The sequence below is a fragment of the Montipora foliosa genome, chromosome 7, assembly GCF_036669935.1.
Source record: "Montipora foliosa isolate CH-2021 chromosome 7, ASM3666993v2, whole genome shotgun sequence".
Taxonomy (NCBI): Eukaryota; Metazoa; Cnidaria; class Anthozoa; order Scleractinia; family Acroporidae; genus Montipora; species Montipora foliosa.
Window position 1 is genome coordinate 38,246,130 of NC_090875.1, and position 14,843 is coordinate 38,260,972.

General features: G+C 38.9%; 1 protein-coding gene across 6 annotated transcripts in view; it reads right to left on the minus strand.

Moving 5' to 3' along the window:
- LOC138009470 (uncharacterized) overlaps positions 1-14,843 on the minus strand; it is a 210,653-nt gene that overhangs the window by 169,784 nt on the left and 26,026 nt on the right. For all 6 annotated transcript variants that reach the window (XR_011124400.1, XR_011124399.1, XR_011124401.1 and 3 more), the window contains 2 exons: positions 13,856-13,897; positions 7,084-7,113 (listed from right to left, as the gene is read on the minus strand). Coding sequence is in view for 1 of the 6 variants with exons in the window: in XM_068856497.1 (XP_068712598.1) it covers positions 7,084-7,113; positions 13,856-13,883 (58 nt within the window). In the remaining 5 variants the exon portion in view is untranslated. The remainder of the gene's footprint in view (positions 1-7,083; positions 7,114-13,855; positions 13,898-14,843) is intronic.

Consider the following 14,843-nt stretch of genomic DNA (forward strand, 5'->3'; position numbering starts at 1 on the left):
CTTCAAATATGACCAAGTTGTGATAACAGCCACAGGCTAGCGAAAAATTTCCATGCGCTAATGTTCTCACCCGTAAAAGCCTAAAAATAGGGCTTTACAAAGATGGTTTTGTTTTTGCCTGAAATTAATTTTACATTGCTAAAAGAGAGATTTAAATGTGGCCAAAATTGCACTGAAAATCAGCCTCTGGGGACCCCTTAGGGGCTGATATCCAGAACTCGGCTAAAAAAAGGTCGTTGAAGCTGAAACTTTGGCATATTACATAAGTCGACATAAGTACTTTGTGTACCAATTTTGAGCGAAATCGGCCGACCTTCATTTCCAAGTCTGCCCCGGTCTCTCAGGCAGAAGCTCTTAACTACTTTCAACTCATATTTTTCTAATTTGCCTCGACCAGGGTTAACCCTCAAAACACCGACTATGAAATCACTTTCGGGTATTCGCATTGCCAACCTTCAGGATCAACTCACTTGATACCAATTATGCACATGTTACTTGTAATCAGTGCAGTGCACCACTTTTCAAAATGTCAAATTTAAAAGAATACATGAAAATCGTCCTTTATCTTTCCTTTTCTCATCTTAATGGTCTAAAAAAATGATTCACAGTCTGTAGAGAGTTAAACGAAAGGTCAAAAGCTCAAACCTCCAGTACTTGTTTTGTTCTTTGTCTCCAGACTCCCCCTTGTTCCTTATGGATCTTGCAGAGAATTTCGAGCGCTTGCGAGCCACTCGAAGAAGGATACATGTTTCATTACATTTTCTATGTTTAACCTACGCCGTAACCAATTTAAAAGATAGATATTCAATTTCACGGTGTGCATGTCCCGCATGCGGTGGAAGAAAATGTAAAATAGTGCTTCAAAAAGCGTTCAAATAGTGTTTGAATTTTCACAAAAGTAGTCGAGACTTTCATGAAAGTTCTTTAGTTTGCAAATTGAAAGAACTTTCGTTGACCCCTCAGGGCGCTTTATAATTTGCGACATAAAGGCCAATGACAAAAGTTTAACCTTGGCTAACATTTATGCTCCAAATGATGACAACCCAGCTTTCTTTTTAGATTGGTTTGTACACCTTGATGACTTCAAATGTGACGATATTATCATAGGAGGTGATTTCAACCTTGTACTTGATGTAGAGAAGGATAAATCGGGCGGTCTCCCAAAAACGCACCAAAACTGTCTTAAAGTCATCAAGGAGTTCTCCGAGAAACTTGATCTAGTTGATATATGGAGAGCTTTGCACCCGGAAACTAGTAGGTACACGTGGAGACGACGCAGCCCTAACGTACAGTGCAGGCTCGATTTTTTCTTGATTAGCCAAAGTGTTGCTAATATTACAACCCTCTCTGATATCCACCCAGGATACAAATCAGATCACTCTATGATAATATTAAAATTATCCTTGCACTCAAATTCTAGGTCCAGAGAGCTGCATCTTAAATAACGGATGGACGAGTGAATTTTTTTGAAATCCAAAGAGGTGTTAGGCAGGGTTGTCCCCTCTCACCCTATTTGTTCGTTTTAGCTGTTGAAATGTTAGCCAAGGATATCCGCAGAAATAAAAAAAATTGGCGGTTTTCTGATAAATAATGAAGAAATAAAGTTAAGTCAATATGCTGATGACACAACGTTAATTCTAGATGGATCAAGGGTTTCTCTAAAAGCTTGCCTTCAAACTCTGGACGACTTTTACAAAGTTTCGGGTTTGAAATTGAATGATAAAAAAACAGAGGCACTATGGATTGGAGCAAAATGTGGGAGCAGTGATGTTCCTTTTCCTGAGAGGAATTTTAAATGGCCAAAATACAAAGTGAAAACTCTAGGAATCTGGCTTTCAGTTCACCCGGAGGAAACCACTGATTTAAATTACGACGAAAAACTTGTAAAGGCCAGGAATATATTAAGCTGTTGGAACTACCGCAGATTGACACTGATGGGTAAAATAGCAGTACTTAAAAGCCTTGTTGTCTCGCAACTTGTTTATATCTTATCACCGCTACCTTTAAATGTAAAGGCTATTAAAGAAGTAAACAAACTTCTTTTCGCCTTCCTGTGGGATGGTAAAGGAGACAAAATTAAGCGAAACACTATCATTAATGACTATCCAAACGGGGGCCTAAAAATGATTGATATTGTTTCTTTTAGTAAGTCTTTGAAAGCCAACTGGATAAAAAAATATTTGGATGCAGAAAACCGAGGCAAATGGAAATTGTTCTTTGATATTGAGTTAAAGGCTTTCGGCGGAAAAACAGTTCTTACTGGCAACCTTAACACAAATGACTCTAAAAATATTCTTCAATCTAAAGATAGCTTTATTAGTGAAGTTCTAAAAATTTGGGCAGAAATTAATTTCGAAGACCGAATAATTTCAGAGAATCACTTTCTCAACCAAAGTTTGTGGTATAATTCGCTGATTAGAATTGACAACCGCCCCGTTTACTACCCTGAGTGGCATTGTGCAGGTGTTACCATGGTGAAACATTTGAAGGACGACTTCAATAATTTTCTTTCTCTCACAGAATTGCAGACTAGGTACGGAATAACAGTTTGCCCTCTTAAGTATTGCGGAATTTTGTCCACAATTAAACTCTTATGGAAAACACATCAAAACAGCTTTGTACCCAATGATCCTAAAAAGGAGTATGATCGTTTTTCAACTAAACTACTGAAAGCTCAAAAAGCAAACAAACTAGTTTACACAAAACTTATATCCAGGAAAATGGTACCTCCTAGGCAGGCTCAGCAGAAATGGATAACGGAATGCGGTATAGAAGACGAACAATGTATTAAGTGGCATGATACTTACCTACTAGCTTTTAAGTGCTGTACAAGCACAAGACTTCTCGAATTCCAGTTCAAGGTTTTGCACAGACGAATAGCTACTAACGAATTCTTAGTTAAAATCGGCCTAAAAGACGACCCAAACTGCTCCTTTTGCAAAGATGAACCAGAAAAACTTAGCCACCTCTTTTGGTCCTGTCCCAGAGTGACCGCTTTTTGGACATTCTTAATACAACGCTTTATTTCGTCTCAGATTATTCCAGAAAACTACCAATTCAATTTTCTTATAGCATTAGGTTTGATGCCAGATTCCTCCAAAAATCATTGTCAAATGAATTTTTGCCTCCTTTTAGCAAGACACTATATCTGGATTTGTAAAAACAATCAAAAGCTACCAAAGGTAGAAGGCTTTTTCAGATATCTTAAGTCGACCTATCTATTTGAACAAAAGTCTGCAGGCACCTTACAAACAAAGTGGGAATTACTCAAAACTTTAATTTATAAACCCGCCCTTCTTTTCCTGCCTTTTCTACTTTGATAAGTCCCTAAACCAACAAATCCTTCACCGCCTTTTCGCAACAGCCTTGCAACTGACAGCCCTTAAACTTTAATGCTTTGATTTTCTTTTTGGTAGGGGTGGCGATGTATACTGTTTTATTGTAAATATGTAAATTTGTCTATCCTGTAAAAAAAAAAAAAAAAAAAAAAATTTGCTTGACTTCGTAGACCAACCTAGAGTTGTTAAATGTATCGGTTCATTCTCTAGTAAAATCGAGGAATTTTTTGCCAGTCGTAGTCCCCACAGTGCTTGCATTTGGTGATAAGAATGGCTCCAAAACCGACTTGTCTTGCATCTATTCCACTGAAATCATTTCACTTGTACGCGACTAAGATTCAAAACACAAGCCGTAAACAGTCCCCCGCCCGGACTCAGTTAACATTAAAAAAACAACACGAAGGAACTTTAAAAACATAGGAGAGAAAATAACCTATCCAGATAACGGTATATTCACACAAAGTTGTTTTGCCGCCTCCTTAGGCAGTAACCCCTCTATGTAACCAAAAGTTCCTTCTGTGCTGTATAGTTTTTCACGGCCTTTTATGAGCGTACAATCGTTCAATGCCGTTTACTTTGTGTGACACTGTTGTCTTCAATTGTGAAAAATGGATACACTTCAAAGCCTGCGAAGCTTAGACCAACTTTAATAAGGAAACACCTTGTCAAAGCATCTATTCTAATGTAAAACTAAGGCCCAGGAATGACCCACAAGCAAAACCTTATGTCTTGATTTATTCCGAGCCATTGCTGTCATACCCTACTAGAGCCCAGTCTCCAAATTAGTATCATAGGCTTGCTAAACTGTTCGGAAGCTACATGATTGTAATGCTGATCTTAAAATGTTCACTTATTTTGTTTCTCGTTAATTCGTGAGATTATAGCAAATGGTCACGTAATCATGAATTGATCACCAGAGAGTAAGAGCTGTTTTTTTTTTTTTTTCTAAATCACTTTTGAACCATTAAACTTCCATGCAAGTAATGCCATGGTGCAGCAACTTCAATGATCTGAAATATCATCCGCCTTACACCATTTCCCATACTGACAACCCTTTCCATGATCTCTTGCTACCTTCAACGAATCAACACCATTGTCTATCCCTAAGTGGTCCATACAGATGCGAACAGAACTAAACTTGCATTTTTCTCTACGATTGTGCCTTGGACTAGAGGCTTCATGTTAAGCCTGTCTATATATCTGCACAGCACACTATCATGGCCTTATCCCTTATTGACAGCAAGACTATGCTTGTCACACCAATTTAGCTTTATATGAGATAGCATGAATAACATCAACATATGTAATTAGTAAAATTACAATGAGCGCTGGCGATTATTTTGGGGATTTGTGCAATGATGAGAACTACGTTAAATCAGTGCCTCTCAGGGTAAACCCCGAGTCACATCCACCCCCAGAGCTCCAGGAATTTGATGTGATGGTGGCATTATCCAAGATTTAAAAAACCGTTGCCGTTTTGGGTCTCTGTCCTCTTACACATGGCCGACAGCTTGGAAAGAAGCTAACATCAAATCCCCTCCCAAAGGTAGACACTCCTGTTCAATATTCGGATTTTCGGGGAATTAACGTGACTCCAGTTATAGCACGCTGTTTTGCAAGAACTGTATACCTTCATTGCAGTAAGAAAGTCTTTGAAGAAAATCTGACTGTCACACAGTATGCGTATAGGGAGGGCTGCAGCTGTACAGACGCCTTGATTCAAATACAGTATAATTAGTTAAGGGCACTTGGTGATAAGGATTGTAACTATGTTAGGGTTTTTGCTGTGGATTTTTCGAAAGCCTTTGGTAATGTAAAACACTCGTTCGTTGGGGAAAAACTAATGGCTCTTCATCTCAATCCTTATCTGGTTAACTGGTACTTAAGCTTTCTAATGGATAGTAAACAAAGACTGATATTCAAGGGTGTTATCTACAAATAGCATAATGTGAACAAAGGAACAACCCAGGGTAGTGTCAGTGGGCCCCATCTTTTTAATTTGTTTATCAACGATTTGGCCATTAGGGATAATGACCTTACCAGCATAGTTAAATATGCTGACGACACCACCTTGCTAGTCAAAGTATGTAAAAATGAAATAGATCTTTCTCAAGAGGTTGTCAATCAGTTTTTCAGTTGGACCCAAGATAATGCCATGGCATGTAATCCTAAAACATGTAAAGAACTAATACTTTGTAAGAAGGTTGCTCATGATATAGACCCTGTGAACAATATAACGCAAGTTTCTTTTTTAAAAGTGTTAGGGGTTACTTTACAAAGTAATCATAGATTTAACGAGCATATTAAGGTTAAGCTGCAGGAGGCCAACAAGTGTCTTTATGTGATAAGATGTTTACGTAAAGAGGGATATCAACAACCAGACCGTAGATTACGTTTTTAGATCAATTGTTCTACCCAAACTAACGTACGGTCTACCCGTACACGCCTCCTCAATACCTGAATTAACGACGGTTCAGAATTTTCTACAGCGCTGCTTTAAACGCAAATATGTTTCGTACCGAATTGACATATATGGCGTATTAGAAGAGGTTGATCGCTCGCTATTCAATAAGATTTCCGGTATGGCCGGTCACCCTCTGTACCCATTCGTCCCCAAAATGAAAGCGCGCCTCCGAGTTCCTAGTAGTCAACTCCCTAGGGTTAATACCCAGCGTTTTAAAAATAGTTTTTTAACCGGCTTTTTTTCAAATATAGAGTAGCTATTTAATGTAATGTCGATAGCCTTGTAATTCTTGTAATTTTATTTTTAATGTAACTGTTTTTGTTTTAGCATGTATTTTTGCTTAAAAAACAATAAAGACCTTTTTTTTTTTTTTTTTTTTTTTTTTTTTTTTGATATAGTATTTCCACAGCACCTTTCGACTTTTTTCCCAAAGTAGTATTAAAGACTTAACCGGCCCTCATATGTCATTTTACTTATGTCGTTTTACCCGTGTCATTGCGTGTTATTCACAGTAGAGTCAAGGTCGTTTTTACAGTCGCATTACCTAGTTCACAATATCATTCATTCCCCTTTTGCTCATGCTTATGCTAGATTCGTATGTTTCAGCCCAACGGCTTTCAAAATCGAAGAACTGGGTAACTAGTTGACAAGAGCATGTTTCCTCCGATTTTCTCGAAGAAAGATTATTGAGCAAGAGAGCAATGTGTGTTTGGAGACAATGCTCTCTTTCCTATGGTTATATTATTTATCAAGGCAGTTGATATCTTTTTGGTTTACTCAATTCCCACCCAAAAGTAAACGACTTTAGAAACAAGGCCCTTTGATCACCAACAATCCACTCCGACATTTCGTCGTTTCTAAAAATCAAACTTAAGCCCACGGCCCAACTCAATCGCCATCATATTGACTCAAAAAGTTATAAAATTATTTTCCAAGAAAAAAATCATACAAATGACCACAGATTTGCCAGCACTGTTGCTCACGAGTCATCCAAAATTATGTAGAAAAGACACTTATTGAGTCCGCACTTTAGCCTTCTTTTGAGTTTTGGGGCATGCCTATACATGTACTTTACTATGCATATATAGAGTATCGTGACCAACCCAAAAAATAAAGGTGTCCAATAAGCTCTTTAAAAATTAGGGTGTAAGGTTTAATAAGCGATGATTTGGTAGAAATTAAATAGAGGTACCGTTCTTTGAGAGTATATTTTAACCTATTTGGTTTCATGTCATTTGCGTATTCTTCTCCAAAATAGAAGCTGGATTACAAAGACCTTACCTGTCCAGCGGAGTTTCTGTAAATCTTCCTCTGAAAAGAAAAAAAGAAAATAGCCAATGAAAAGGCGGAGTTCATAGCTTTTAACACAATTCACAATTTTCCTCATAACTCTTGTCCAGGACTTATATTTAAAAGACATCAGGTAAGGAACCTGTTCAATGTGTTCAATTTCTGACCTTCAGTATGAACTCATTTGACGCATACTATTAATCATTTACCGCCCCCCTTCTTGAACGCGCATGGGTTTCTAATACATTCCAATCACCTATTTGGAATGCAAAGAAGCCTTAAAGGGCCTATGTCACGCTATTTTAGCGTCTTTTCAAAACCCAAAATATGCCCAGAAAAATTAGCCGTTATTAATGTACTTTCTCCGAATAAAAAGTTAATATTATTAGCCTTCAGTTCAAATACCCTAATTCGTGTTCCAAAATGCAGGTAATGCATTCAAAGAGGTCCAAATTTTAGGGCCCCCAATTTACCTCTGCTCCTAAAGCTAAACATGACTAACTTTACTGGCAAAATCACACATAGATATGGGCAGATGAGTTTTTCCCTGTGGCGTAATGTTTACACTATTAGACTCCAAATATGTTCTTACGACGCAAGAGGAAGATAAATTCAATTTAAAGGGATTTTAACCTGTATGTTCCGTCGTTAAAGAAAACTTTATCTCTCAGATGTAAATAACGCCTCACCCTTGTTTATTTTCGGCTTACCACAGATACAGATTTTTTTTTTTGCAAGAAGCTAGCCAAGAATGAGATGACGAACTACACATAACCGAAGCAAAAGGCTTGTAAACGATAATTGCTTGGACAGCAATTATCTGGTGAACAAAGGAGTAAATAAGGGCCAAATGAGTATTTAATGGGGGCTCTTAATTCAGATACCGACCACAGCAAAAAAACTGTCTTTAATTGTTTGTAAATCTTGTATTTTGGTAAGATATCGTTAGGTGGAATCAGTTATTCGCAAATTAACACTGAAAAAAATGTGGTCTATAAAACGTTTCCAGATAACTAGGATTGTAGGGGCTTGTGGCGGGTACTGTTATCTTTCTACGTGAGCCATAAAAATGACTGCGGAAGCTATTGCCATTTTAGTCCCCATTGCTATGCCGAGGGTCTGCAGATAGTGTAGTAACGTAGTCAATCGAACGTTCGGCAATCGAACCCGATCGAACCCAATCGCCAATTGCTCGATTGGGTTCGATTGGGTTCGGTAATCGAACTTAATGGAATTCGCAAAAAAAAATCTGCCAATCGAAAGCAATCGAACTTTCGGTAATCGAACAGTTCAACAATCGAACATAATCGAACACCTCAATAATCAGAAACACGAACCAGCTTCATCTGGTCTGAAACAAAGCGTTGCGGTCAAATAAGTTATTTATTGGCTTCTATTTCAAACACGAGTACTAAGAGTTAATGCTTATCAATTTTGTATACCATTTTGTTTTTCTATCGAACACAATCGCGTCGATTGAGTTCGATTGGGTTCGGTAATCGAACTTTATCGAACTCGCAAAAACGTTCCAGTTCGATTATGTTCGATTGCCGAACCGAACCAATCTATCTCCAATCGAACCATTGGGTTCAATTGGGTTCGATGGTTTTTGGTTCGGCTTCGTTCGATTGACTACGCCGGGTGTTTGCCATTGAATTGAGAAGAATGTTCTTTCAGAATCAGTCTTATAACTTCCCCTAGAATATTTGTGGGGATAGGAGGATATGGGTGATGATGTTCTTCGTAGTTATTTGAATCTCTTCAGTCTTCTTAAGGGATGTTTGTGTAGAGTGAGCAGACATCGAGGGTTGCAAGGATTGTGTTGTCTGGCCTAGATGTGTTTACGAGTGGTGAATACCTTCCACCCAACAATTAAGTTTACTTGTGCAATGTCACCCGAAAGCATTGTTTTCATTGACACTGAAGTCTTCAAAGGTTCACATTTCATCAACGGCAATCGCCTTGACATCAAAACACATTTTAAGCCCACCGAAACATTCCAATACACGCATTTCTCCTCGTCTTACCCCCTCAGTGTCAAGAAGGGGTTTATTAAAGGAGAGATGTTGCGCTTTTTGAGAACAAACTCAGTCAAAAGAAACCTTCTGTTGTATCTCAGCAATTGCAGTTAATTGAATAATCACAATACTTCTTTTAGTCAAAACAACTCATCCACAACCTTTTACGCATGCTCAGTTGCAACTGATTGCATAACAATAATTCCATTATGTAACATTTCTCCTTTCAAAAGATGTTCGTTCATGCAAAGTCTCAATATCAACAAGTAATAATATTGTCCTTTTTAACACTAACGTGTCTAATCTTGCAAGTAACTAGGAGGCCTCAGAGTTGACCGGGATGGATAAAGTTTTTCCCGGGCTCGCGCAATTTTTATTTGAAGAACTCGGTGGAACTAAAGGGGTGTCATCAACATTGGCAGGCATAAGCATCTCTGGTTGAGTAGTCACAGCAATCTCAGTAGCAGGCTCAGATTCGGTCAGCGACGGTTTTTCCAGTTCAGTCGAATCTTTTCCAGTCAAATGGGGCTCGTCCGCACTGCTGTGAAAGGAACACGAGCAACTGGAAATGTTGCATGTGCAGCAATTTCGACAGGTGGGTCTACCGGGGAATCATTCGTTGGGACGACCTCTACGCAACGTCTCAGCAGTTGATCCACGTGTCGTTTCCACAAGTTGCCTGACACATTGACAATGTCAACTTCAGATACTACGCCATGCACCCATTTTCCTCCCTTTTCATAATTACGAGCCAGAACTGTATCACCAACATTGAAATGACGGAAGCCGCGACGTGCAGTGCAATGAAGCATGGTACTATATTGGCGATTCTCAAAATAGTTTTCAAGAGAAGTTGTCAACAAATCTAAGCGGGTGCGCAGTCATCTGCCCATGAGAAGCATAGAGGGTGATTCACCCGTCGTTGAATGGGGCGTAGTTCGATAAACCAACAAATAATTGGTGATGACAGCAGTGAGATCAGCATTACTAATGAGGGCCTGTCAAATTGCTGATTTTAGAATCTGCACAACACGTTCAGCTTGACCATTTGTAGACGGCTTGTAAGGTGCGGAAGTACGATGCAAAATCCCACCACTTGTAGAAAACTGTTGAAGTTCTGTTGCCGTAAACTGTGGCCTACTGTCAGATACGATGATTTCTGAAAAACCGTGCCTGCTGAAAATGTCACGCAATGCTCTAACAGTTGGTCTCGCTGATGTATTTGTCATTCTGATTACTTCTGGGTATTTTCTGTAAGCATCTACAACAAGGTAGGTACATCCAGAAATTGGTCCAGCGAAATCAACATGAATTCGAGACCACGGCCGTGCGGGAAAAGTCCAAGGATGAATTTGAAGAGTGGGTGGGTCTGATCTCATCGACTGGCATATGCTGCACAAAGACACAGTGTTTTCAATGTGAGTATCAAGGTTGGACCACCATACATAAGATCCAGCCAAAACTTTCATTCGAGATATCACGGGGTGGGTGTCATGTAGCTCTTGCAACACTTTCTCTTCGAGTGAAGGAGGGAAAATAAGACCTGTACCCCACAACACACACCCTTGCTGTGGGCTTACCTCATCTCGCTTAGTATTAAATGGAACCAGTGCAGGATCCACTACGCCCGGCCAGCCACTAATGATGTTCTTGTACACTTGAGACAAGACTGAATCCACTTGGGTCTCTTTCTTATCAGCTGACTGGTAACACTGGTAACAACTTCAGTGTCCATGAAATAGTATTCATTTTTTTTCGCATTTGGGTGACCATGTCTGTGGTAAAGGAAGACAGGACAAGGTGTCGGCATCTGCATGGGCTCCCGTGCTGTCAATCATGTAGTTGTACGAAGCAAGAATGAGTGCCCATCTTTGAAGTCGAGCTGCTACATGGGCAGGAACCGGTTTCTGGGGACCCACAAGTGTCAGCAAGTGTCCATGGTCAGTTAAAATTGTAAAGAGACGACCATACACATATTGTCACGTGTTTTGTGAACTGTTTCAGCGTGTATGACCGACTTACGCCATATTTACAATGTTACAAATTTGACCAATTAAAAAATTTTGACCAACCGTATGCACAGTACAGGATGCGCAGTGCAATACTGAGGCATCACCTTAAGGTCTGGTTTCCTTGGGGCAATGTGTTTCAAGAGGAATTACTGGGGATGGGTCTAATGTGATTCAACCCAGGCAAGGTCTTCCCATCCAAATGGATATCTGACAGCCAGTTCCGACCAAATAAAGCCGTAGTTCCTTCACGTAAAATCAATAAAGGCAATGTATCCAGTGGTCCCATGTACTCAACTTTCACGTGCACTTTTCCCAACGGATGCACAGTTTCACCTGTGTACTTCGACAACACAACCCTTGTGGGTTTCACTTCAGCCTTCGGACAAACTTGTTTCAAACAAATAAGAGGGGCAAGGGAAAGTGCACACCCAGTGTCTAATTTCATGCGACAATCATTGTTTTCAATCTTCAGAGGTACAGAAATTTCAGATCTACACATTGCATTAACATCATATACTATAAACAACTCGTCATCATCTGATAACTTTTCCTGCAGACAATATTCTTCGAAACCCATGTTACAAACTCGTTCAATATGTTCTCGCAGCTTGCAATGGCGACAAACAGCATTCAGAAATTTGCATTTAGATCTTTCATGATCAGAGTTCCCACATGGCAAACATGCATAAGAACTTACTGGCTGGAACTTGGGTGAAGTTTGGTTCAGAGATGGCCGCGAGGTAGACCGTGACCGCGAAATTTCACGAGAAGAGGTCTTCTTTGAAACTGAATTTACTCATTGGGACAACTGTTGTTTCCCAACTTGAAGGGTCTCTTTAGCCGCAATCTTGTCGGCAATAGCTACCTGGAGAGCCTCTTGATATGTTCGATCTCCAAGTACCTAACAGTAGGAATAAGCACTTTCCCTCAAAACAATCCCATCCTCGTCACCAGATGTTGTATCCCAGCAATTGCAGTCAATTGAATAGATAACAATACTTCTCAATACTTCAGAAGGACGCTCACATCTACATCAACTTACGGTCATCAATTTGCAAATTTTGCATACATTGTTTTTTTGCTTTTTTTGTCTTAGTTTAAATATAACTTTTTTTCTAATTGGCCATTCTAAACAGTGCGAGCTGAGCTGAAGAACACGTGGCTTTCTTAAAATAGAAGGATACGTGCAAAGGTTGACTCGTAGGGCTTGTATGGGATTATATGGGCTCCTGCCAAGACTAAAACAAAACAAAAATGGAGTTGTATGCGGTACAATCATTTGTGTCCTCTAAAGTAAAAGCCCAATTACCGCCAGAAATGACCTTTAAATAACGATCATGACAAATAGATTTACATTTAATTTAATTACTTTCAACTCATATTGATCTAATTTACCTCGACCAGGGTTAACCCTCAAAACACTGGCTATGAAATCACTTTCGGGTATTCGTATTGCCAACCTTCAGGATCAACTCACTTGATACCAATTATACACAAGTTACTTCTAATCAGTGCAGTGCACCACTTTTCAAAATGTGAAATTTAAAAGAATACATGAAAATCGTCCTTTATCTTTACTTCTCTGATCTTAATGATCTAAAGAACTGATTCATAGTCTGTAGAGACTGAAACGAAAGGTCAAAAGCTCCAGCCGCCAGTACTTTTTTTGTTCTTTGTCTCCAGACTCCCCCTTATTCCTAATGGATCTTGCAAAGAATTTTGACAGTTTGCGAGCCACTCGAAGACGGATTCATTACATTTTTTACGTTTCAACTACGCCGTAACCAATTTAAAAGATAGATATCAATTTCACGGTATGCATGTCCCGCATGCGATGGAAGAAAATGTAAAATAGTGCTTCAAAAAGCGTTCAAATAGTGTTTGAATTTTCACAAAAGTAGTCGAGACTTCATGAAAGTTATAAGGTATTCCTTTTGGGATCTTTCAAAACTTTTGAAACTCCTAGGAATTTTGAAGTTATCCTTATCTTTTAAAAAGAACTGGCCTTCTGTGTTTCTAAATCCTTAGAGACATGGAACGTTAATGTTTTTAGAGCCAAAAATACTTTTCTATTAAGACTACCATGGTTTCAAATTCTTTTATTTCAAACGCAACACTGACTCAAGCTCATTTCAACCATGTAACTTTTTACGTGTTCCCACAATCGTAAAGGCTAGGAATCTCGATTTACTCAAAACTGTTCTCCAAAACAAAATGTTGCTATGGAACCAGCCCAAAATACGAGGAAAAAACTCAAATGTTCCTCCAGTTGTGGAAACGTCATCAACTTTTGCTCAAAACGAGAAATAGTCAGCTCAAAATTCAGAAAGTGCTCAAAAAGTGTCCAGTGCAATCAGGACGGGGCTCTTCACCGGAAGTAATTCTGATTTTTGTATTGGGCACGATTTTATGCTCTTGCGTGAAAAAGTTTGTTTAACCATGGCTGCGAAGGACGTTCAATGGAGGTCAATAAACATTGCTGATTTTATGTTTTTGACGTGGTGACAAGTAGCTATAAATATCAAAGGCTTGCAGATTTGAAATTTAAACTTATCGCTCCCCGCCCTCTCACAGATCCGCTTCCAGCATTTTATTTTATTTATTTATTTTATTTTTTATTTTTGCTTTCCCAGTTCTCTGAAACCTTCCGGACTCCTTTTCTCAAAGGCTCCCGCCTGCATCTTGTCCTACTAGTCTTTACTCTAAAGCAACAAAACCAACGTCACACATTACCTGATAGTTTATTACTAGTATTGCCCATATTTCGTCACGGGACTGAAATAAAAAAATAGATATAAATGTATGTTATGATCACTCTTGATCAATCGTAACGTATATTTTATCAAATAATATTGATAAAAATTGAAAGACGGGTTGGCTTATTGGAGGTATAAAAATATGTTTAAAAAGAAAGTAATGACAAATTGTAGACAATTTTTAACACCATGGAAGTAAGTTCTCTACTTCCTTGTCTCTAAAGGCACTATAAATCAGCAGTACCATAGCCTTATGCAATATTTGCCAAACCGTGAGAGGGAAAGAGTGAAATGAAATGCAGGAATATGCATTTGTAGGTCATCTTTCCTGTATTATCCAAACGTAGTAACTATAATTTAAGTTCTTGAAGAATGCTTGGACTTTAGAGAACTCAATCTTTTGAATTCGGCTTTCTTTAAAAAACATTATCGTAGCATTACCTCTGTATACTAAACTGAATGTGTCAAGTTTATGTACACCGTGCATTGACATAAAAAGTAGCCGCAATCAGTGTTGGCGCTAGAAAACTGTTTTTGCTCATCAAAAACCCAAAATGATGTAATTCTGACCAAGAAAGTGCTCACAACACCACCAAAACTTTGGGTCTAATCGATCGGAGTGAGATTCCTCAGGAATGTTCATTTATAGTCTGGTTTGCATGCTGTGACAGAAGAACAGAACATTTCAAAGCACTAACAACAAATTGTCAGGAATCTCCAATTGCTAATCACGTTTTCCCAACCAACCATACAATAAAATGGGAACATTTTGGACTCTTAGCGACCGGTCGATCAGACATGCATTGTAAAACTAAAGAGTCTCTGTTTATCCGTGATTTAAAGCACGCCTTAAATGAACTACTTAAGGAGTGTGCGTAGTGCAGTGGACTGATATCGCTCGAGTACTGCAGTCCGAATCCCAGCTCGAGCGCTCCAAAGTTCACTCCGCTTTCCATCCACTTATG